General features: G+C 38.0%; 1 protein-coding gene across 3 annotated transcripts in view; it reads left to right on the top strand.

Annotated features, from left to right (window-relative positions):
• The window catches only part of FAAH2 (fatty acid amide hydrolase 2), a 208,772-nt gene that overhangs the window by 20,149 nt on the left and 164,251 nt on the right, over positions 1 to 24,372 (top strand). For all 3 annotated transcript variants that reach the window (XM_005593740.5, XM_045384213.3, XM_005593741.5), the window contains exon 3: positions 5,092 to 5,228. In XM_005593740.5, the coding sequence (XP_005593797.1) occupies positions 5,092 to 5,228 (137 nt within the window). The remainder of the gene's footprint in view (positions 1 to 5,091; positions 5,229 to 24,372) is intronic.

Here is a 24,372-nt window from a genome sequence, read left to right on the forward strand (position 1 = left end):
ACCTCTACTAGGAAGTCCCATGGGCACCAAAAGTCAAAATAATTAAAATCAAACTCATGAAATGGCATTACCATCTACCATAAGCCAGAAAAAGTGGAAAATAATTCATTCATTCCCCCACATTCTAATCTTCTATTTTATATGAAGTCTATCTTCTAAATAGCTCTCTCAAGATCTCATCCCTAAATAACTCTACTATTCTCTATCTCAACAGATGTCTCTTTAGTCCCAATCACCATCATCTTTGCCTACTGCAGTAATCTTTATGTTTCTAGTTTTGCCCTCCCTTCCCCATACTTTTTATTTTGCAAAAGCCAAAGGATATCTGTAAATCACTAAAGAGATTATGCCCCTTTCGTGCTTTAAACATTTCAATATCCAGGCTCCTTAGAACGTCACGTAAGGGCCCTTTGTAATCTGGCACACCTTAGTTTTTCAGCTTTATCTTGTGCCATTCTCCCACATGTAACTTCCTTTTTACTCCACTTGGGTATTTTTGCTATTCATCTGAAGGGTCCCTTCTAGTTCAGTCCAACTTTTTGAGTTATTTTCACCTCTTAATCACAGACTTTCTCCTTCAGCTGCTACCCCATCTGATATCTATCTCTCTGAGTACTCTTTTCCTCAGACAGGTTGCAGACAGGGACACTGTGTCTCAAAGTTTTCTTTCCTGATGTTTCCTAAACATAAGGCTACAGGACCTTTTGCCTTGGATGAGGCTCACATCCAGAGAAGTTTTCAGTAGCTAGCAGTCTTAGGTATGTGAGTGTTTTACTGAGGTTCCAAGTTTGTACCTATTGGAAATATTGGTCTTAGGTTCCCAATTCCTTCTGAATTGGCAACTGAAAGCTTTTTTATTTCCAGAAAGTGGGTAACCTCAACCTCACACCCTTCTGCTGTTTTTTGTGCAGCCAAGGTGTGAGGGATGGGATATAAGCAAAGCAAAAAGTGTCCTTTTCCCCAGGTAGACAGTATGTACCTTCAATGCCCCCAGAATGTGTAACACGTAGAGTGCTGGCCTTTGCTCTACAAATGGTAATGACACTATCTTGTAACTAGCTATAGACACACAGAAATGTTTATAGTTTCTAAATGGCTGTGCTTACAGTGATTCTTTTCATTGCTATAGAATTGTACTTTTACTGGCTTATGGGTGTAAAAAGGTAGTAGTGTGGCCAATAATCATAAAGATCCTCACAATTTTACAAATTACGAAGCATTTGAACAGCTAGATCCTGGGAAGGTCAGGGACTGATGTAACTCTGGACTCTCAAAAGTGGGAGATTTGTGGGCCTTCATTTTAGAGCCCTGCCATTAATGTGTTCTAACCAACCCCAGTCCTTCTTTCTTTTGGTTGAACCTCTAGGGAAAGAGATAATTTTATTTGTTTCACTCGGCTCAGGTGTCCAATATACCGAGACTAGCAGCATCTTGTGTGTATATACATATATATACACACACACATATTTTATATATATATATACACACACACAGTATATATATACACTACATATATATACTATATATATGTACTATATATATGTGTGTGTGTGTGTGTGTGTATATATATATATATATAGCCTTTGTTCTCTGAGTACTGCTGGCCCACCAATAGGGATATATGCATGACAGTTAAGTTTTTATGACAGCAGAGTTTTTACCCCTATCGGTGGGGCAGTAGTACTCAGACAACAAAGGCTATACAAATAGTAATATCAGTGATGGTTAGCACTTGTGTGCTTACAGTGTTCTAGGTACTGTTGTAGTGCTTTACAAATGCAGTAATTAATTGAATAATATCAGCAATTCTATGAGGTAATTATGTTTAGCTCCATTATACAGATGAGGAAACTGAAATACAGAAAGGTTAAGTAATTTTCCACAGAAGACACAGTAAATAGTGGAGCTGAGATACAAGACTATGCATTCTCTCTCTAGATTAATATTGTTCAATAGAAATAAATTATGAGGCAATATGCAATTTTACATATTCTAGCAGCTGTATTTTAAAAAGGAAAAGAAAAAGGTGGAATTCATTTTAATAGTACATATTATTTAGCTAAATATGTCAAAATACTTTAAACATACTGCATTAGCCACATTTTAAAAATATAATTTCAACTTTTATTTTAAATTCGAGGGGCACATGTGCAGGTTTGTTATATGAATCTATTGTGTGATACTGAGGTTTGGGATACAAATGATCCCATCACCCAGATAGTGAGCATAGTATCCAACAGTTTTTCAAAACTTTCCTTCGCTCACACCCTTCCCCATCTATTAGTCACCAGTGTCTATTGTTGCTATCTTTATGGTCATGAGTAGCCAGTATTTAGCTCCCACTGAGAAATGAGAACAATGTGATATTTGTTTTTTGTTCCTGTGTTAATTAGCTTAGGATAATGACTTCTGGGTGCATCCATGTTGCTGCAAAGGACATGATTTCATTCTTTCTATGGCTGTGTAGTATTCCGTGATGCATATACACCAAATTTTCTTTATCCAGTCCACCATTGATGGGCTTCTAGATTTATTCCATGTCTTTGCTATGGTGATAGCATAGTGATGAACATACAAATGCATGTGTCTTTTTGGTAAAACTATTTATTTTCTTTTGGGTATATACCCAGTAATGGGATTGCTGGGTCAAATGGTAGTTCTGTTTTAAGTTATTTGAGAAATCTTCAAACTGTTTTCCACTATGGCTGAACTAATTTACATTCCCATCAGCATTCTCTTTTCTCTGCAGCTTCAGCACTATCTGTTGTTTCTTTACTTTTTAATCATAGCGATTCTGACTGGTGTGAGAGGATATCTAATTGTGGTTTTTATTTGTATTTCTCTGATGATTAGTGATGATGAGCATTTTTTCATATATTTCTTGGCTGCTTGTCTATCTTCTTTGGAGAAGTGTCTGTTCATGTCTTTTGCCCACTTTTAAATGGGGTTATTTGTTTTTTGCTTGTTTAATTGTTTAAGTTCCTTATAGATTCTGGATCTTAGATCTCTGTTGGATGCATAGTTTGTAAATACTTTCTCCCATTCTGTAGGTTGTTTATGACATCACATGAGTGTCAGGATTAACTGACTGTACAATATTTAAAGTACTGCCCAATACCTGATGTATATCATTAATTGTTAAATATCATTATCATCATTATGCTGGCATGCTCTATAGCTCCTGTCTCCTCCATTTCTAGCATATTGTCATATACACATTACAGTAAAAAATCCTTCTTTTTGGGAACTTCCAACAGTTCTTTATATTCATTTTCCCAATGCATCCTCGCTACCGCCATGGTAGGTAGATATTATTGTCCCCAATTTACAATTGAAGCAACTAAAATCCAGTGAAATAAAAGAGCTTGCATAGTTCACAAAACTAGGAAATGAGAGTGCCTTAATTTTTATTCATCTTAAAAGCATAGACATTATCATATTCTTTTTTTATACTTTGTATATTTTTGAAGTAATAAACATAATTACTATTACTATTGAGCCCAAAGACATTTTATTAAAGTTATTTTAAGTCACGTGAAAGGTTATGTAGAGGATTTTACATTTCATTTTCAAGAATTAATATTTGAGATACTGAGAAATTACACTGGAATTGCATACTTTAGTGATTGTATTACCACATACATTAAAACTGTGCTCTTTTGGACATATTGACTTGTATTTCATTCTGGAAATTGCTGTAATTATGTCCGTTATAGAACATTTGCAAAAAACAACAAAAAATTACCTGTAATCATAGCACCAAAAGAGTAGTTATTCACTGTTAATGTTTTGCCTACGATTTTCACATGATTGAGGTTATACTAGGAATATACTGCTATAACCTTCCCTTTTCACTTACATTAAATGACATTACATTATAGGAATTTCCAAAGGGCAGTAAAACTTTTAGGAAACACCACTTTATTTTATTTTATTTTACTTTAAGTACTGGGGTACATGTGCAGGATGTGCATTTTTGTTACAAAGGTAAAGTTTTACAATAGTGGTTTTCTGCACCTATCAATCCATCACCTAAGTGTTAAGTCCAGCATGCATTAGCTATTTTTTCTGATGCTCTTGTCACCCCTGAGAGGCCCCAGTGTGAGTTGTTTCCCTCCCTGTGTCCATGTGTCCTCATTATTCAGCTCCCACTTATGAGTGAGAACATACAGTGTTTGGTTTTCTATTCCTGCATTAGTTTGCTGAGGATAATGGCTTCCAGCTCCATCCATGTCCCTGCAAAGAATATGATCTAATTTCTTTTTATGGCTGCATAGCATTCCATGGTGTAGATGTACCACATTTTCTTTATCCAGTCTATCATTTAGGGGAATTTGGGTTGATTCCATGTCTTTACTGTTGTGAATAGTGGTGCAATGAACATATATTTCCACGTATCTTTATAATGGAATGATTTATATTCCTTTGGGTATATACCCAATAATGGGATTGCTGGATCAAATGGAATTTCTGGTTCTAGGTCTTTGAAGAATTGTCACACTGTCTTTCACAATGGTTGAACTAATTTGCATTCTCACCAACAGTATAAAAGCATTCCTTTACCTCTTTAGCCTCGGCAGCATCTGTTGTTTCTTGATTTTTAATAATTGCCATTCTGACTGGTGCGAGATGGTATCTCATTTAGGTTTTTATTTGAATTTCTCTAATGATCAGTGATGTTGAGCTTTTTTTCATGATTGTTGGCTGCATAAATGACTTCTTTTGAGAAGTGTCTGTTTATGGCCTTTATGCAACACCACCTTTATTGGCCATACAGTTGTCTGTTGTAGATATCTATAATTATTTATTTGGAGACAGGGAGATTTTATGTGTTTTTCTAATATAAATAATGATGCAATGACCAGCTTTCTGTATGGATAATTCTTGCTAGGTTGGATTACTGTTCTTATGATGGATTCTTAAAAGGAGAATCACTGGCTCAAATGGTCAACTTTATAAGGCTCTTGACAAGTACATTAACTTTAATATGTTGATTACATATTAACATGTTGATATGGGTATTCTTTTAATAAAGTTGGTCGGATGACTTGTTTATGTAGTTAAAGTTTGCATTGTTTTATTTCTTCTTAGGTTTGAGGAAGCAATGAAGGAGGCTCATGCTGTAGATCAAAAGCTTGCAGAGAAGCAGGAAGATGAAGCCACCCTGGAAAATAAATGGCCCTTCCTTGGGGTTCCTTTGACAGTCAAGGAAGCTTTCCAGCTACAAGGTACTATTCTTTTATTTTTGGCTACGTGAGTTTAATTCACAAGTTGCTACATTTTCTAAACTTATAAACTAAAAAGGATGTTATAAAAGTGAAGGACTAATTCATACTGCTTCCTCAGTTTTGAAATGAGAGGAAATATTCAGCAAGTTCCATTGGGAAAAATGATAATGGTCATCCTCTGTTAGCTCTGTATGGCATATGGGGGCACTATGCTCAGTATCCATTAATCCTCACAGCAAACTTATAAGAATAGTATTATTGATCTCATTTTTCAGATAAGACAATTGAGGCTCATGACCCTAGTTTGGCTAAAGCCAAACTTGGATTCTGATAAAGACCTGTGCTTTCTCTGTCATACAGTTCTTATTTTGTAACTTCCTGCTAGCCTCAAAAGTAAATGAAAATCCCAAATATTTGGAAAGTAAACGACATATTTTTAAATAACCCATAGGTCAAAGAAATGAATCACAAGGAAACATTTAAACTGAAAGAAAAAATATAATAATATAACAAAATTTATGGGATATAACTAGATTAATATTTAGAGGGAAATGTATGGCTTTCAGTGAATATATATTTAAAAAAAGATTTAAAATCAATAACTGAAACCTGGCCTTAAATGGCTCCTGCGAAAGGGGTCAGTGAGGGAACTGAGGCCTCACCTTCACCGGAAATCTCTGGGATCCTAGCTATAGGGGACCCCTTGTCGCCCATGGGTATATGAGCTGGCAGGAAGATCTGACGGAGAGGAGGCGGAGACAGGCCTTCAGAGGGCTTGGAGCCTGGAAGCTTTTGGTACTCTGGGCAGCTCCAGCTGAGAGTAGCCATAGGCACCAATCTCCAGGGCTTCCCATTCCTCCGAGGAGGTGCAGGCCAGGTGACCTCTGACCCAAGAGAGAGCAGAGCCAGCTTCTTCACGGGACTGAGGTGCATCTGCTCTGCAAGCTTTACTGCCTGTCAGCCTCTCCCAGCATCCATGCCTAGCTGCTTTGCAGGAGCAGGTGCACATAACAGCCCTTGCAGCCCAGCCTCAGTGTATTGATGCACCTGAGTACTTTCCTAGCTAGCCTGGAGCATATTGGATCCCCTAGCACAGGCAGAACCGAACCCCAGCTAAGGGACAGTTATGTGCACCCAGAGCTATAGCATGATACTTGAGAGTAAGGAGCAGAGATCTGTGGACAGTAATGAAGTTGGAGAGGAGTTCCCAACCCCAGAACACTGAGAGGTGAGAGATGCATGGGTTCCTGGGCCAGATGAGACTCCACAGGGTGGGTCCATAGAGTGTGGCATATCTCTCTGCTGCAACCCCTGCCCAAGAGGGCTGGTGGTACAGAATAGCTAACAAAAGAAATGCCAGTGCAGCACCACTGATCACAGGGGGCACTCCCAAATCCCAGGAGCAGATCTGGTGAGGGAGGTGCTATCTCTTTCTGCTCTCCCAACTCAATAGCATGCCCACATGCTAAAGGAAATACAAAAGAGCTGCACAGCTTGGTATTAACCTAGCTACTGGCCATTACTCTTAAACGCTTCATCTACTGGATTGCAGCCCAAACTACAACACCAGTCAGTCATCCGGCTAATATATACACCTGTGAAACCAAGTGCAAGAATTCAAACACACATAAAGATCCTACAGAAGCCAGGTGCAGTGGCTCATGCCTGTAATCCCAGCACTTTGGGGGGCTGAGGGGGGTGGATCACCTGAGGTCAGGAGTTTGAGACCAGCCTGGCCAACATGATGAAACCACGTCTCTACTAAAATTACAAAAAAAAAAAAAAAAAAAAAAATTAGGTGGGCATGGTGGCAAGCGTCTGTAGTCCCAGCTACTCGGGAGGCTGAGGCAGGAGAAACACTTGAACCCAGGAGGTGGAAGTTGCAGTGATCTGTGCCATTGCAGTCCAGCCTGGGCAAGAAGCGCAAAACTCCATACAAAAAAAAAAAAGAAAAAAAAAAATCCTATACAGAACACTGGCCTTCTGAAAGGATCCACAAACATAGCCAACGAACTATACTGAACTTACACCACAGTTACAGAAATACCAATCCTCAAATATTAGAATAAATCAGTGCAAGAACTCTGGAAATCCAAAAAGCCAAGTGTCCCTATTGACCTCAAAATAAGTCCAATAGCTCCGCAGAAATGGTTTTTAACCAGTCTGAAATGACTGAGATGGCACAGTCGTCAGGATGTGGGTGTCAATGAAACTTACTGAGATTCAGGAGAAAGTTGAAATTCAATCCAAGGAATCCAAAGAATCCAGTAAAATGACCCAAGAGATGGGAGACAAAATGGACATTTTAGGAAACAACAAAACAGAGCTTCTAGAACTTAAAGACTCACTACGAGAATTTCATAATACAATTGGAAGTATTAACAGCAGAATAGACCAAGCTGAGGAAAGAATCCCAGAGCTTGAATACTGTTTTCACAGATCACCTTAGTCAGACAAAAATAAAGAAAAAGAAATTATAAAATTAAAGAAAACTCCAAGAAATATGGAATAATATAAGAAAACCAAGCCTATGACTCATCAGCACTCTCAAGAGAGAAGGAGAGAGAATAATCAATTGGAAAATATATCTGAGGTGAAGAAGTTGACACCAGTCTTGGTGAAGAGGTTGACATGCAAATCAAAGTGGTACAGATAATGGTGGCCACATACTATGTAAGATGACCATTCCCAAGGAACATAGTAATCAGATTCATCAAGGTCAATGCAAAAATAAATAAATAAATAAATAAATCTTAAAGGCAGCTAGAGAGAAGGGTTAAGTCACATGCAGAGAGAACTCCATCAGGCAAGCAGTAGATCTGTCAGCAGAAACCTTAACAATGAGAAGATATTAGGGGTCTATTTTCAGCATCACTAAAGACAAGAAATTCCAGCCAAAAATTTCATATCCTCACAAATAAACTTCATAAATGAAGGAGAAATAAAATTCTTCTCAGACACGAAAATGCTGAGAGAATATTTTTCAACTAGACCAACCTTACATGAAGCCCTTACATGGATTCAAAAGAATGACACGGGCTGTCACAGAAACACTCAAGCTGATAGCTTGCATGCACTATAAAACAACTATGCAATCAAGTCTATATAACAAACAGCTAATAGCATGACTTGAATAAAATCACACGTATTTGAATGTAAATGAGCTACATGCCCCAGTTAAAATAGAGTGTCAGGCTGGATGAAAAAACAAGACCCAACCATCTGTTTTCTCTAAGAGGCCCATCTCACATGTAATGGTACCCACATGCTCAAAGTGAAAGGATGTAGGAAGATCTATCATGCAAACAGGAAACAAGAGCAGGAATTGCTATTCTTTTTATCAGATAAAACAGATCTTAAACCAACAACAATCAGGAAATTCAAAGAAGGGCATTATATAATGATAAAGGTTTTAATTCAACGAGAAGACTGAACCATCTTAAATATGTATGCACCCAACATTGGAGTGCTCAGATTCACAGAAAAATCTTCATGACCTAAGAAAAATCTTAGACAGCTACAAAATAATAGTAGCAGATTTCAAAACCCCACTGATAGTGTTAGACAGATCATCAAGGCAGAAAACTAACAAAAGAAACTCAGGACTTTACCTCAACACTTGACCAATTGTACTTAATAGACATCTACAAAATACTCCACCCAAAAACCATGGAATATACATTCAACTCATCTGTACATGGAGCATACTCTACATGGTCAGTCAGACTTCAAGTCTCAATAAATTAAAATATTAAATCTTACCATGCACACTCTTGGACCAGAGTGAAATAAAAATAGAAATCAATATCAAGATCTCCCAAAACTACACAAATACATGGATATTAAACAATTTTCTCATGAAAAACTCCTAGGTGGACATTGAAATTAAGGCATAAATCAAAGACAGTGATTAATAACTCTTAGGTGAACATCAAAATTAAGGCAGAAATAAAAGAAAACAAAAATAACTCTAAAATTAATGAAAATAGTGACACATCTTACCAAAGTCATTAAGGTGCCACTCAAGCATTGTTACCAGGAAAGTTTATAGAACTAAATCCTTCTTCAAGAAGTTGGAAAGATCTCAAATTAACAATATAACATCACACCAAGGGGAACTATAATAATAAGAAAAAATCAATTCCAAAGCCAGCAGAAGAAAAGAAATAACTAAAATTAAAGAAGTTAGTAAAATATAGATGTAAAATTCTATACAAAAGATAAATGAAATTAAGAGTTTGTTTTTAAAAAATAAGTTAGACAGAGGGGGTGTGAGCAAGATGGCCGAATAAGAACAGCTCCAGCCTCCAGCTCCCAGTGCGAGTGACACAGAAGACAGGTGATTTCTGCATTTTCAACTAGGGTACTAGGTTCATCTCACTGGGGAGTGCCGGACAATTGGTGCTGGTCAGCTAGTGCAGCCCGACCAGCGAGAGCTGAAGCAGGGCGAGGCATCTCCTCACCTGGGAAGCTCAAGGGAGAAGGGAATCCATTTAGAAACTGAGACACACAACACCTGGGAAATCAGGTAACTCCCACCCTAATACTGTGCTTTACCAAGGGTCTTAGCAAACGGCACATCAGGAAATTATATCCCACACCTGGCCGGGAGGGTCCCATGCCCATGGAGCCTCCCTCATTGCTAGCACAGCAGTCTGAGATCTAACCGCAAGTCAGCAGCGAGGCTGGGGGAGGGATGCCTGCCATTGCTGAGACTTAAGTAGGTAAACAAAGCCTCTGGGAAGTTCGAACTGGGTGGAGCCCACAGCAACTCAAGGAGGCCTGCCTGTCTCTGTAGACTCCACCTCTGGGGGCAGTCTGCCTGCTCAAGTGGGTCCCTGACCCCGAGTAGCCTAACTGGGGGACATCCCCCACAAGGTGCAGACTGACACCTCACACCTCAATGGCGGGGTACGCCACTGAGATGAAGCTTCCAGAGCAAGAATCAGACAGCAGCACTCACTGTTCAGCAATATTCTATCTTCTGCAGCCTCTGCTGCTGATACCCAGGCAATCAGGGTCTGGAGAGGACCTCAAGCAATCTCCAACACACCTACAGCTAAGGGTCCTGACTGTTAGAAGGAAAACTAACAAACAGAAAGGACACCCACATCAAAAGCCCATCAGTACATCACCAGCATCAAAGACAAAAAGCAGATAAAACCAGAAAGATGGGGAAAAAGCAGGTCAGAAAAGCTGGGAGTTCAAAAAATTCAAAAAATCAGAGCGCATTTCCCCCTCCAAAGGAATGCAGCTCATCACCAGCAATGGATCAAAACTGGACGGAGAATGACTTTGATGAGTTGAGAGAAGAAGGCTTCAGTTGATCAGACTTCTCAGAGCTAAAGGAGGAACAACGTACCCAAGGCAAAGAAACTAAAAATCTTGAAAAAAGAACGGAAGAATGGATAACTAGAATAATTAATGCAGAGAAGGTCATAAACGAAATGAAAGAGATGAAAACCATGACACGAGAAATACGTGACAAATGCACAAGCTTCAGTAACCGACTCGATCAACTGGAAGAAAGAGTATCAATGATTGAAGATCAAATGAATGAAATGAAGTGAGAAGAGAAGTCTAGAGGAAAAAAAGGAATAAGAAATGAACAAAGCCTCCAAGAAATATGGGATTATGTGAAAAGACCAAATCTACATCTGATTGGTCTGCCTGAAAGTGAGGGGGAAAATGGAACCAAATTGGAAAACACTCTTCAGGATATCATCCAGGAGAACTTCCCCAACCTAGTAAGGCAGGCCAACATTCAAATTCAGGAAATACAAAGAATGGCACAAAGATACTCCTCGAGAAGAGCAACTCCAAGACACATAATTGTTAGATTCACCAAAGTTGAAATGAAGGAAAAACTGTTAAGGGCAGCCAGAGAGAAAGGTCGGGTTACCCACAAAGGGAAGCCCATCAGGCTGACAGCAGATCTCTCGGCAGAAACTCTCCAAGCCAGAAGAGAGTGGGGGCCAATATTCAACATTCTTAAAGAAAAGAATTTTCAACCCAGAATTTCATATCCAGCCAAACTAAGTTTCATCAGTGAAGGAGAAATAAAATCCTTTACAGACAAGCAAATGCTTAGAGATTTTGTCACCACCAGGCCTGCCCTACAAGAGATCCTGAAGGAAGCACTAAACATGGAAAGGAACAACCGGTACCAGCCATTGCAAAAACATGCCAAAATGCAAAGACCATTGATACTAGGAAGAAACTGCATCAACTAATGAGCAAAATAACCAGCTAATATCATAATGACAGGATCAAGCTCACACATAACAATATTAACCTTAAATGTAAATGGACTAAATGCTCCAATTAAAAGACACAGACTGGCAAACTGGATAAAGAGTCAAGACCCATCAGTCTGCTGTATTCAGGAGACCCATCTCACATGCAGAGACATACATAGGCTCAAAATAAAGGGATGGAGGAAAATCTACCAAGCAAATGGAGAACAAAAAAAAAGCAGGGGTTGCAATCCTAGTCTATGATAAAAGAGACTTTAAACCATCAAAGATCAAAAGAGACAAAGAAGGCCATTACATAATGGTAAAGGGATCAATTCAACAGGAAGAGCTAACTATCCTAAATATATATGCGCCCAATACAGGAGCACCCAGATTCATAAAGCAAGTCCTTAGAGACTTACAAAGAGACTTACACTCCCATACAATAATAATGGGAGACTTCAACACTCCACTGTCAACATTAGACAGATCAACGAGACAGAACCTTAACAAGAACTCAACTCTGCACCAAGTGGACCTAATAGACATCTACAGAACTCTCCACCCCAAATCAACAGAATATATATTCTTCTCAGCACCACATTGCACTTATTCGAAAATTGATCACATAGTTGGAGGTAAAGCACTCCTCAGCAAATGTGAAAGAACAGAAATTATAACAAACTGTCTCTCAGATCACAGTGCAATGAAACAGAACTCAGGACTAAGAAATTCACTCAAAACTGCTCAACTATATGGAAACTGAACAACCTGCTCCTGTATGACTACTGGGTACATAACAAAATGAAGGCAGAAATAAAGATGTTCTTTGAAATCAGTGAGAACAAAGATACAACATGCCAGAATCTCTGGGACACATTTAAAGCAGTGTGTAGAGGGAAATTTATAGCACTAAATGCCCACAGGAGAGAGCTGGAAAGATCTAAAATTGACACTCTCACATCACAATTAAAAGAACTTGAGAAGCAAGAGCACACACATTCAAAAGCTAGCAGAAGGCAAGAAATAACTAAGATCAGAGCAGAACTGAAGGAGATAGAGACACAAAAAACCCTCCAAAAAAATCAATGAATCCAGGAGCTGGTTTTTTGAAAAGATCAACAAAATTGACAGACCGCTAGCAAGACTAATAAAGAAGAAAAGAGAGAAGAATCAAATAGATGCAATAAAAAATGATAAAGGGGATATCACCACCGACCCCACAGAAATACAAACTACCATGAGAGAATACTATAAACACCTCTATGCAAATAAACTAGAAAACCTAAAAGAAATGGACAATTTCCTGGACACTTACACTCTCCCAAGACTAAGCTAGGAAGAAGTTGAATCCCTGAAGAGACCAATAGCAGGCTCTGAAATTGAGGCAATAATTAATAGCCTACCAACCAAAAAGAATCCAGGACCAGATGGATTCACAGCTGTATTCTACCAGAGGTACAAAGAGGAGCTGATACTATTTCTTCTGAAACTATTCCAATGAATAGAAAAAGAAATCCTCCCTAACTCATTTGATGAGGCCAACATCATCCTGATACCAAAGCCTGGCAGAGACACAACAAAAAAGAGAATTTTAGACCAATATCCCTGATGAACTCGATGCAAAAATCCTCTATAAAATACTGGCAAACCGGATCCAGCAGCACATCAAAAAGTTTATCCGCCATGATCAAGTGGGCTTCATTCCTGGGATGCAAGGCTGGTTCAACATACGCATATCAATAAATGTAATCCAGCATATAAACAGAACCAAAGACAAAAACCACATGATTATCTCAATAGATGCAGAAAAGGCCTTTGACAAAATTCAACAGCCCTTCATGCTAAAAACTCTCAATAAATTTGGTATTGATGGAACGTATCTCAAAATCATAAGAGCTATTTATGACAAACCCACAGCCAATATCATACTGACTGGGCAAAAACTAGAAGCATTCCTTTTGAAAACTGGCACAAGACAGGGATGTCCTCTCTCCCCACTCCTATTCAGCATTGTTTTGGATGTTCTAGCTAGGGTAATCAGGCAAGAGAAAAAATTAAAGATTATTCAGTTAGGAAAAGAAGAAGTCAAGTTGTCCCTGTTTGCAGATGACATCATTGTATATTTAGAAAACCCCATCATCTCAGCCCAAAATCTCCTTAAGCTGATAAGCAACTTCAGCAAAGTCTCAGGATACAAAATAAATGTGCAAAAATCACAAGCATTCTTATACACCGGCAACAAACAGAGAGCCAGATCATGAATGAACTTCCATTCACAATTGCTTCAAAGAGAATAAAATACCTAGGAATCCAACTTACAAGGGATGTAAAGGACCTCTTCTAGGAGAACTACAAACCACTGCTCAGCGAAATTGAAGAGGACACAAACAAATGGAAGAACATACCATGCTCATGGATAGGAAGAATCAATATGGTGAAAATGGCCATACTGCCCAAGGTTATTTATAGATTCAATGCCATCCTCATCAAGCTACCAATGAGTTTCTTCACAGAATTGGAAAAAACTGCTTTAAAGTTCATATGGAACCAAAAAAATTGCCCGCATTGCCAAGACAATCCTAAGCCAAAAGAACAAAGCTGGAGGCATCACGCTACCTAACTTCAAACTGTGCTACAAGGCTACAGTAACCAACACAGCGTGGTACTGGTACCGAAACAGAGATATAGACCAATGGAACAGAACAGAGCCCTCGGAAATAATACCACACATCTACAGCCATCTGATCTTTGGTAAACCTTACAAAAAAAGAATTGGGGAAAGGATTCCCTATTTAATAAATGGTGCTGGGAAAATTTTCTTGCCATAAATGGAAAGCTGAAACTGGATCCTTTCCTTACTCCTTATATGTAAATTAATTGAAGATGGATTAGAGATTTAAATGTTAGACCTAATACCATAAAAACCCTAGAAGAAAACCTAGGTAATACCATTCAGGACATAGGCATGGGCCAGGACTTCATGTCTAAAACACCAAAAACAGCAGCAACAAAAGCCATTATTGATAAATGGGATCTAATGAAACTAAAGAGCTTCTGCACAGCAAAAGAAACTACCATCAGAGTGAACAGGCAACCTACAGACTGGGAGAAAATTTTTGCAATCTACTCATCTGACAACGGACTAATATCCAGAACCTACAAAGAACTGAAACAAATTTATGAGAAAAAAACAAACAACCCCATCCAAAAGTGGGCAATGGATATGAATAGACATTTCTCAAAAGAAGGCATGCATACAGCCAACAGGCACGTGAAAAAATGCTTGTCATCACTGGCCATCAGAGAAATGCAAATCAAAACCACAATGAGATACCAAATCACACCAATTAGAATGCAATCATTCAAAAGTCAGGAAGCAACAGGTGCTGGATAGGATGTGGAGAAATAGGAACACTTTTACACTGTTGGTGGGATTGTAAACTGGTTCAACCATTGTGGAAAACAGTATGGTGATTCCTCAAGGATCTAGAACTAGAAATACCATATGACCCAGCCATCTCATTACTGGGTATATGCCCAAAGGATTATCAATCATGCTGCTGTAAAAACACATGCACACACATGTTTATTGTGGCACTATTCACAATAGCAAAGACTTGGAATCAACCCAAATGTCCATCAGTGACAGACTGGATTAAGAAAATGTGGCACATATACACCATGGAATACCATGCAGCCATAAAAAAGGATTAGTTTGTGTCCTTTGTAGGGACATGGATGAAGCTGGAAACCATCATTCTCAGCAAACTATCACAAGAACAGAAAACCAAACACCGCATGTTCTCACTCATAGGTGGGAATTGAACAATGAGATCACTTGGACTCTGGAAGGGGATCACACACTGAGGCCTCTTATGGGGAAGGGGGAGAGGGGAGGGATGGCATTGTGAGTTATACCTGATGTAAGTGACGAGTTGATGGGTGCTGACGAGTTGATGGGTGCAGCACACCAACATGGTACAATTATACATATGTAACATACCTGCACGTTGTGCACATGTATTGTAGAACTTAAAGTATAATAATAATAATAATAAATAAGTTAGAGTGCTACCTAGGTTAAAAAAGAAAGAGAAGATTTAAATAAGTACAATCAGAAAAGACAAACATAACATTACAACTTATTTAATGGAAATATGAAAGATTTTCGGATACTATGAAGAATTCAATACACACAAATTTAAAAAAAATATATAGAAAATGAAAGTATTCCTGGAAACACACCATCTCCCAAGATTGAATCAGGAAGACAGTGAAACCTCGAACAGCCCAATATTGAGCTCTGAGATGGAATTGGTAATAAGAAACCTACCAATCAAAAAATGTCCTGGAGTAGATGGATTCACAGCCAAATTCTACCAGATATACAAAAAAGACATGGTACCAATACTACTGAAACTATTCTAAAAAATGGAGGAGGAAGGACTCCTCTCTAACTCATTCTATGAAGTTTTCATCACCGTAATACAAAAATCTGGCAGAGACACGCCAGAAAATAAAAACTTCAGACCAATATCCCTGATTAACATAAACTCAAAAATCCTCAATAAAATTATAGCAAACCAAATCCAGCAGCACAACAAAAAGTTAACTCATTGTGATCAAGTAGGGTTTATTCCTGGGATGCAAGATTAGATCAACATATGCAAATCATTTAATGTGGTTCACCACATAAACAATTAAAAGTAAAAACCATGTGATCATTCCAATAGACGCAGAAAAATAACTTTTGGTATAATTCAACACCCCTTCTTTATACTTACTCCCAACAGACTAGGCATCAAAGGAACATACGTCAAAATAATAAGAGCCATCTATACCGAACACACAGGCAATGTCACACTAAATGGGCAAAAGCTGGAAGCATTCTTCCTGAGATCTGAAACAAGGAAAGGGTGCCCACTCTCACTACTCCTGTTTGACATAGTACTGGAAGTCCTAGCCAGAGCAATCAGACAAGAGAAAGAAAAGGCTTCTAAATAGGAAAAGAAGTCAAGCTGTCTCTGTTGATGATATGATCTTATGCTTAGAAAACGCTAAAGACTTCACCAAAATCCTACTAAAACTGATAAACGATTTTAGCAAGGTTTCAGAATACAAAATCAATGTAGTAAATCAGTAGCATAATAATGTCCTGGTTGAGATTCACACAATCCCATTTACAATAGTCACAAATAAAATGGACTATTTAGGAATACAGGTAAACAAGGAGGTGAAAGATCTCTATGAGAACTGCAAAACACTGCTGAAAGAAACCAGAAATGGTACAAATAGATGAAAAAAATTCTGTGTTCGTGGATTGGAAAAATCAGTATTGATAAAATTACCATGCATCCAAAAGCAGTTTACAGATTTAACACTATTCCTACCAAACTACCAAAGACATTTTTCAAAGAATTGGGAAAAAAAAAAAACTATTTTAAAAATCATATGTAACCTAAAAAGAACCTGAATAGCCAAAGCAATGCTAAGCAAATAGCATCCAGAGATATCACAGTATCCCCACTTAAAACTATATTAAAAAGCTACAGTCACCAAAACAGCATGGTACTGGTACAAAAATGGACACATAGACCAATGGAACAGATCAGAAAACTCAGAAATAAAGCCACACACATATAGCCATCTAATCTTTTTCAAGGCCAATAAAAATATGCAATGGGGGAAAGACTCCCTATTTAATACATGGTGCTGGGATAACTCACTAGCCATGTTTGTAAGACAGAATCTATACACTTATATTTCACCATAGGCAAAACCTAACTCAAAATAGATAAATATTTAAAATGTAAGACCTCAAACTATAAAACATTCGAGATGAAAACCTAAGAAATACCCTTCTCTATATTGACCTTGTCCCCCCACCCCCCCCAAAAAAAAAAACAAACAAACAAAAAAAAACGTGGTCAACTCCCTAAAGCTATTGCAACTAAATGAAAAATTGACAAGTGGGACTTAATTAAACTAAAGACCTTTTGCAAAGCAAAATAAACCATCAGCAGAATAAACAGGCAACCTACAGATTGGGAGGAAATATTCATAAACCATGCATGCAATAAAGGTATAATATCCAGAATCTATAAGGAACTTAAGCAAATCAACAACTAATAAACAAATAACCCATTAAGAAGTGACCAAGAGACATGATCAGACATTACTCAAAAGAAGATAGAGAAGTGGCCAAGAAATATTTGAAAAAATGCTCATCAGGATCAAGTTCACAAATAGCAATATTAGCCGTAAATGTAAACGGGCTAAATGCCCCAATTAAAAGACACAGACTGGCAAATTAAATAAAGAGCCAAGACCCATTGGTGTGCTGTATTCAGGAGACTCATTGCACATGCAAAGACACACATAGGCTCAAAAATAAAGGGATTGAAGAATATTTATCAAGCACATGTAGAGTAAAAAAAAGCAGGAGTTGCAATTCTAGTCACTGATAAAACAGACTTTAAGCCAACAAAGATGAAAAAAGACAAAGGAGGGCATTACATAATCGTAAAGGGACCTCTGTACCAAGAAGAGCTAACTATCCTAAATATATATGTACCCAATACAGGAGAACCCAGATTAATAAAGCAAGGTTTTAGAGACATACAGAGAGACTTAGAGTCCTATACCATGATAGTGGGAGACTTTAACACCCCACTGTCAATATTTGACAGATCAACAAGACAGAAAATTAACAAGAATATTTAGGACTTGAACTCAGCTCTGGACCAAGTAGACCTAATAGATAGCTACAGAATTCCCCACCCCAAATCAACAGAATATACATTCTTCTCAGCATCACATTGCAGTTATTCTAAAATTGACCAAATAATAGGAAGGAAAACACTCCTCAGAAAATGCAAAAGAATGGAAATTATAACCAACAGTCTCTTAGACCACAGTGCAATCAAATTACAATTCAGGATTAAGAAACTCACTCAAAACTGCACAACTACATGGAAGGTGAACAACCTGCTCCTGAATGAGTACTGGGTAAAGAAATTAAGGCAGAAATAAATATGTTATTTGAAACCAGTGAGAAAAAAGACACAATATACCAGGATCTCTGGGACACAGCTAAATCAGTGTTTAGAGGGAAATTTATAGCACTAAATGCCCAAAGGAGAAAGTAGGAAAGATCTAAAATTGACACCCTAACATCGCAATTAAAAGAACTAGAGAAGCAAGAGCAAAGTAACTCTAAAGCTAGCAGAAGACATGAAATAACTAAGATCAGAGCAGAACTAAATGGGACAGAGACACACAAAAACCCTTCAAAAAAATAAATGAATCTAGGAGCTGGTTTTTTGAAAAGACTAACAAAATAGGTAGACTGCTAGGCAGACTAATAAAGAAGAAAAGAGGAGAATCGAACAGACACAATGAAAAATGATAAAGGGGATATCACTACTGATCCCACAGAAATACAAACTACCATCAGAGAATACTTATAAACACCTTTACGTAAATAAACTAGGAAGTGTAGAAAAAATGGAAAAATTCCTGGACACATAAACCCGCCCAAGTCTAAACCAAACCTGGAAGAAGTTGAATCCCTGAATAGGCCAAGAAGAAGTTCTGAAATTGAGGCAGTAATTAATAGCCTACCAACAAAAGAAAAGCCCAGAACTAGATGGATTCACAGCCAAATTCTACCAGAGGTACAAAGAGGAGCTGGTACCATTCCTTCTGAAACTATTCCAAACAATAGACAAAGAGGAACTCCTCTCTAATCCATTTTATGAGGCCAGCATCATCCTGATACCAAACCCTGGCACAGACACAACAAAAAAAGAAAATTTCAAGTCAATATCCTTGATGAACATCGTTGTGAAAATCCTTAATAAAATACTGGCAAACTGAATCCAGCAGTACATCAAAAAGCTCATCTACCACAATCAATTCGGCTTCATCCCTGGGATGCAAGGCTGATTCATCATACACAATTCAATAAATGTAATCCATCACTTAAACAGAACCACTGACAAAAACCACATGATTATCTCAATAGATGTAGAAAAGGCCTTCAATAAAATTCAACACCCTTTCATGCTAAAAACTCTGAATAAAGTAGGTGTTAATGGAACATATCTCAAAATAATAAGAGCTATTTATGACAAACCCACAGCCAATATCATACTGAATGGGCAAAAGCTGGAAGCATTCCCTTGGAAAACCGGCACAAACATAAGGATGCCCTCTCTCACCACTCCTATTCAACATGGTGTTGGAAGTTCTGGCCAGGGCGATCAGGCAAGAGAAAGAAATAAAGGGTATTCAATTAGGAAAAGAGGACGTCAAATTGTCTATGTTTGTAGATGACATGATTGTATACTTAGAAAACCCCATTGTCTTAGCCCCAAATCTCCTTAAGCTGATAAACAACTTCAGCAAAGTCTCAGGATACAAAATCAATGTGCAAAAATCACAAGCATTCTTATACACCAATAATAGACAAAAAGAGAGCCAAATCATGAGTGAACTCCCGTTCACAATTGCTACAAAGAGAATAAAATACATAGGAATACAGCTTACAAGGGATGTAAAGGACCTCTTCAAGGAGAAGTACAAACCACTGCTCAAGGAAATAAGAGAGGACAAAAACAAATGGAAAAACATTTCATGCTAATGGATAGAAAGAATCAATATTGTGAAAATGGCCATAATGCCCAAGTAATTTATAGATTCAATGCTATCCCCATCGAGCTACCATTGACTTTCTTCACAGAATTGGGAAAAAGTACTTTAAATTCCATATGGAACCAAAAAAGACCTCTGATAGCCAAGACAATCCTAAGCAAAATGACCAAAGCTGGAGGCATCACATTACCTGACTGCAAAGTATACTACAAGCCTACAGTAACCAAAATAGCATGGTACTGGAACCAAAATAGATATATAGACCAATGGAACAGAACAGAGGCCTCAGAAATAATGCCCCACGTCTACAGCAATCTGATCTTTGACAAACCTGGCAAAAACAAGCAATGGAGAAAGGATTCCCTATTTAATAAATGGTGCTGGGAGAAATGGCTAGCCATATGCAGAAAACTGAAACCAGACCCCTTTCTTACACCTTATACAAAAATTAACTCAAGATGCATTAAAGACTTAAACATATGACTTAAAACCATAAAAACCCTAGAAGGAAACCTAGGCAATACCATTCAGGACATAGGCATGGGCAAAGACTTCATGACTAAAACATAAAAATAAACGGCAACAAAAGCTAACATTGACAAATGGGATCTAATTAAACTAAAGAGCTTCTGAACAGCAAAAGAAACTATCATCAGGGTGAACGGGCAACCTATAGAATGGGAGAACATTTTTGCAATCTATCCATCTGACAAAGGGCTAATATCCAGAATCTACAAGAAACTTAAACAAATTTACAAGAAAAAAACAAACATCCACATCAAAAAGTGGGTGAAGGATATGAATAGACACTTCTCAAAAGAAGACATTTATGCGGCCAACAAACATATGAAAAAAAGCTCATCATCCCTGGTCTTCAGAGAAATACAAATCAAAACCACAATGAGATACCATCACATGCTAGTTAGGATGGTGATCATTAAAAAGTCAGGAAACAACAGATGCTGGAGAGGATGTAGTGAAATAAAGATGCTTTTACACTGTTGGTGTAAGTGTAAATTAGTTCAACCATTGTTGAAGACATTGTGGCGATTCCTCAAGGATCTGGAACTAGAAATACCATTTGATCCAGCAATCCCACTACTGGGTATATACCCAAAAGATTATATATCATTCTACTATAAAGCCACATGCACACATATGTTTCTTGTGGCACTGTTCATGAAAGCAGACTTGGAACCAACCCAAATGCCAATCAGTGATGGACTGGATAAAGAAAATGTGGCATATATACACCGTGCAATACTATATAGCCATAAAAAAGGATGAGTTCATGTCCTTTCCAGGGACATGGATGAAGCTGGAAACCATCATTCTTAGCAAACTAACACAAATCAGAAAACACTGCATGTTGTCACTCACAAGTGGAAGTTGAGTAATGAGAACACATGGACACAGGGAGGGGACCATCACACACTAGGGCCTGTTGGGGGTTCGGGACCTAGGGGAAGGATACCATTAGGAGAAATACCTAATGTAGATGACGTATTGATGGGTGCAGCAAACCACCATTGCACATTTATACCTATGTAACAAACCTGCACGTTCTGCGTATGTATCCCAGAACTTATAGTATAATAATAATAATAATAATAATAAATTCCAATTGAAACCTCTCCTTTTTTTCTGGTTTCCATTTACTTGGTAGATTTTTCTCAATTTTTAAAATTTTGAGCCTATGGATGTCATTGCATGTAACATGGGTGTGTTGAAGACAGCATACCAATGAGTCTCACTTCTTTATCTGGCTTGCCACTCTGTGCCTTTTAATTGGGGCATTTAACCTGTTTACATTCAAGGTTAGTATTGATATGTTGGATTTGTTGCCGTCATCATGTTGTTACTTGGTTATTATGCAGAACTGTTTGTGTTATTGCTTGTTAGTGTCAACAGTCTGTGTACTTGTGTGTTTTTGTAGTGGTTTGTAATTACCTATTATTTCCACATTTAGTGCTTCTTCCAGAGGCTCTCATAAGGCACATCTGGTGGCAACAAATTTTCTTAGCATTTGCTTGCCTGAAAAGGATCTTATTTCTCTTTTGTTTATGAAGCTTAGTTTGGCTGGATATGAAACTCAAGGTTGCATTTTTTTGTTTTTAAAGAATATTCGATATAGGTCCCCAATCTCTTCTTCCATGTAGGATTTCTGCTGAGAGGTCTGGTGTTAGTTTGCTGGGCTTCCTTTTATAAGTGACTTACTCTTTCTCTCTAGCCTTTAACATTTTTTTTCTTTCATTTCAGCTGCAGAGAATCTGATGATTGTGTGTCTTGGGGATAACCTTCTCATGAAGCATTTTGTGTGGGTTCTCAGTATTTTCTGAATTTGATTGTTGACCTCTCTATCTAGGTTGGAGAACTTTCTCCTTGGTGGTATCCTGAAATATATTTTCTAATTTGTCTTTTTTCTATTTCTCTTTTTCTGGAATGTCAATGAGTTCTAGATTTGGTCTCTTTATGTTATTCCATAATTCAGGGAGGTTTTGTTCATTAAAAAATTCTTTTTTCTATTTAATTATTTCACTATTTTATTTTATTTTATTATTTTTTTAAATTTATTTATTATTATCATACTTTAAGTCCTAGGGTACATGTGCATAACGCGCAGGTTTGTTACATATGTATACTTGTGCCATGTTGGTGTGCTGCACCCATCAACAAGTCAGCACCCATCAACTCGTCATTTACATCAGGTATAACTCCCAATGCAATCCCTCCCCCCTCCCCCCTCCCCGTGATAGGCCCCAGTGTGTGATATTCCCCTTCCTGAGTCCAAGTGATCTCATTGTTCAGTTCCCACCTATGAGTGAGAACATGCAGTGTTTGGTTTTCTGTTCTTGTGATAGTTTGCTAAGAATAATGGTTTCTAGCTTCATCCATGTCCCTACAAAGGACACAAACTCATCCTTTTTTACGGCTGCATAGTATTCCATGGTGTATATGTGCCACATTTTCTTTTTTTTTTTTTTTTCCTTTTTTTTTTTTTTTTTTTTTTAATTTATTTATTATTATTATACTTTAAGTTGTAGGGTACATGTGCATAACGTGCAGTTTTGTTACATATGTATACTTGTGCCATGTTGCTGTGCTGCACCCATCAACTCGTCATTTACATCAGGTATAACTCCCAATGCAATCCCTCCCCCCTCCCCCCTCCCCATGATAGGCCCCGGTGTGTGATGTTCCCCTTCCTGAGTCCGAGTGATCTCATTGTTCAGTTCCCACCTATGAGTGAGAACATGCGGTGTTTGGTTTTCTGTTCTTGTGATAGTTTGCTAAGAATGATGGATTCCAGCTGCATCCAAGTCCCTACAAAGGACGCAAACTCATCCTTTTTGATGGCTGCATAGTATTCCATGGTGTATATGTGCCACATTTTCTTAATCCAATCTGTCACTGATGGACATTTGGGTTGATTCCAAGTCTTTGCTATTGTGAATAGTGCTGCAATAAACATACGTGTGCATGTGTCTTTATAGCAGCATAATTTATAATCCTTTGGGTATATACCCAGTAATGGGATGGCTGGGTCATATGGTACATCTAGTTCTAGATCCTTGAGGAATCGCCATACTGTTTTCCATAATGGTTGAACTAGCTTACAATCCCACCAACAGTGTAAAAGTGTTCCTATTTCTCCACATCCTCTCCAGCACCTGTTGTTTCCTGACTTTTTAATGATTGCCATTCTAACTGGTGTGAGATGGTATCTCATTGTGGTTTTGATTTGCATTTCTCTGATGGCCAGTGATGATGAGCATTTTTTCATGTGTCTGTTGGCTGTATGAATGTCTTCTTTTGAGAAATATCTGTTCATGTCCTTTGCCCACTTTTTGATGGGGTTGTTTGTTTTTTTCTTGTAAATTTGTTTGAGTTCTTTGTAGGTTCTGGATATTAGCCCTTTGTCAGATGAGTAGATTGCAAAAATTTTCTCCCATTCTGTAGGTTGCCTGTTCACTCTGATGGTAGTGTCTTTTGCTGTGCAGAAGCTCTTTAGTTTAATGAGATCCCATTTGTCAATTTTGGCTTTTGCTGCCATTGCTTTTGGTGTTTTAGACATGAAATCTTTGCCCATGCCTATGTCCTGAATGGTACTACCTAGGTTTTCCTCTAGGATTTTTATGGTATTAGGTCTAACATTTAAGTCTCTAATCCATCTTGAATTAATTTTCGTATAAGGAGTAAGGAAAGGATCCAGTTTCAGCTTTCTACTTATGGCTAGCCAATTTTCCCAG

The sequence above is a fragment of the Macaca fascicularis genome, chromosome X, assembly GCF_037993035.2.
Source record: "Macaca fascicularis isolate 582-1 chromosome X, T2T-MFA8v1.1".
Lineage (NCBI taxonomy): Eukaryota > Metazoa > Chordata > Mammalia > Primates > Cercopithecidae > Macaca > Macaca fascicularis.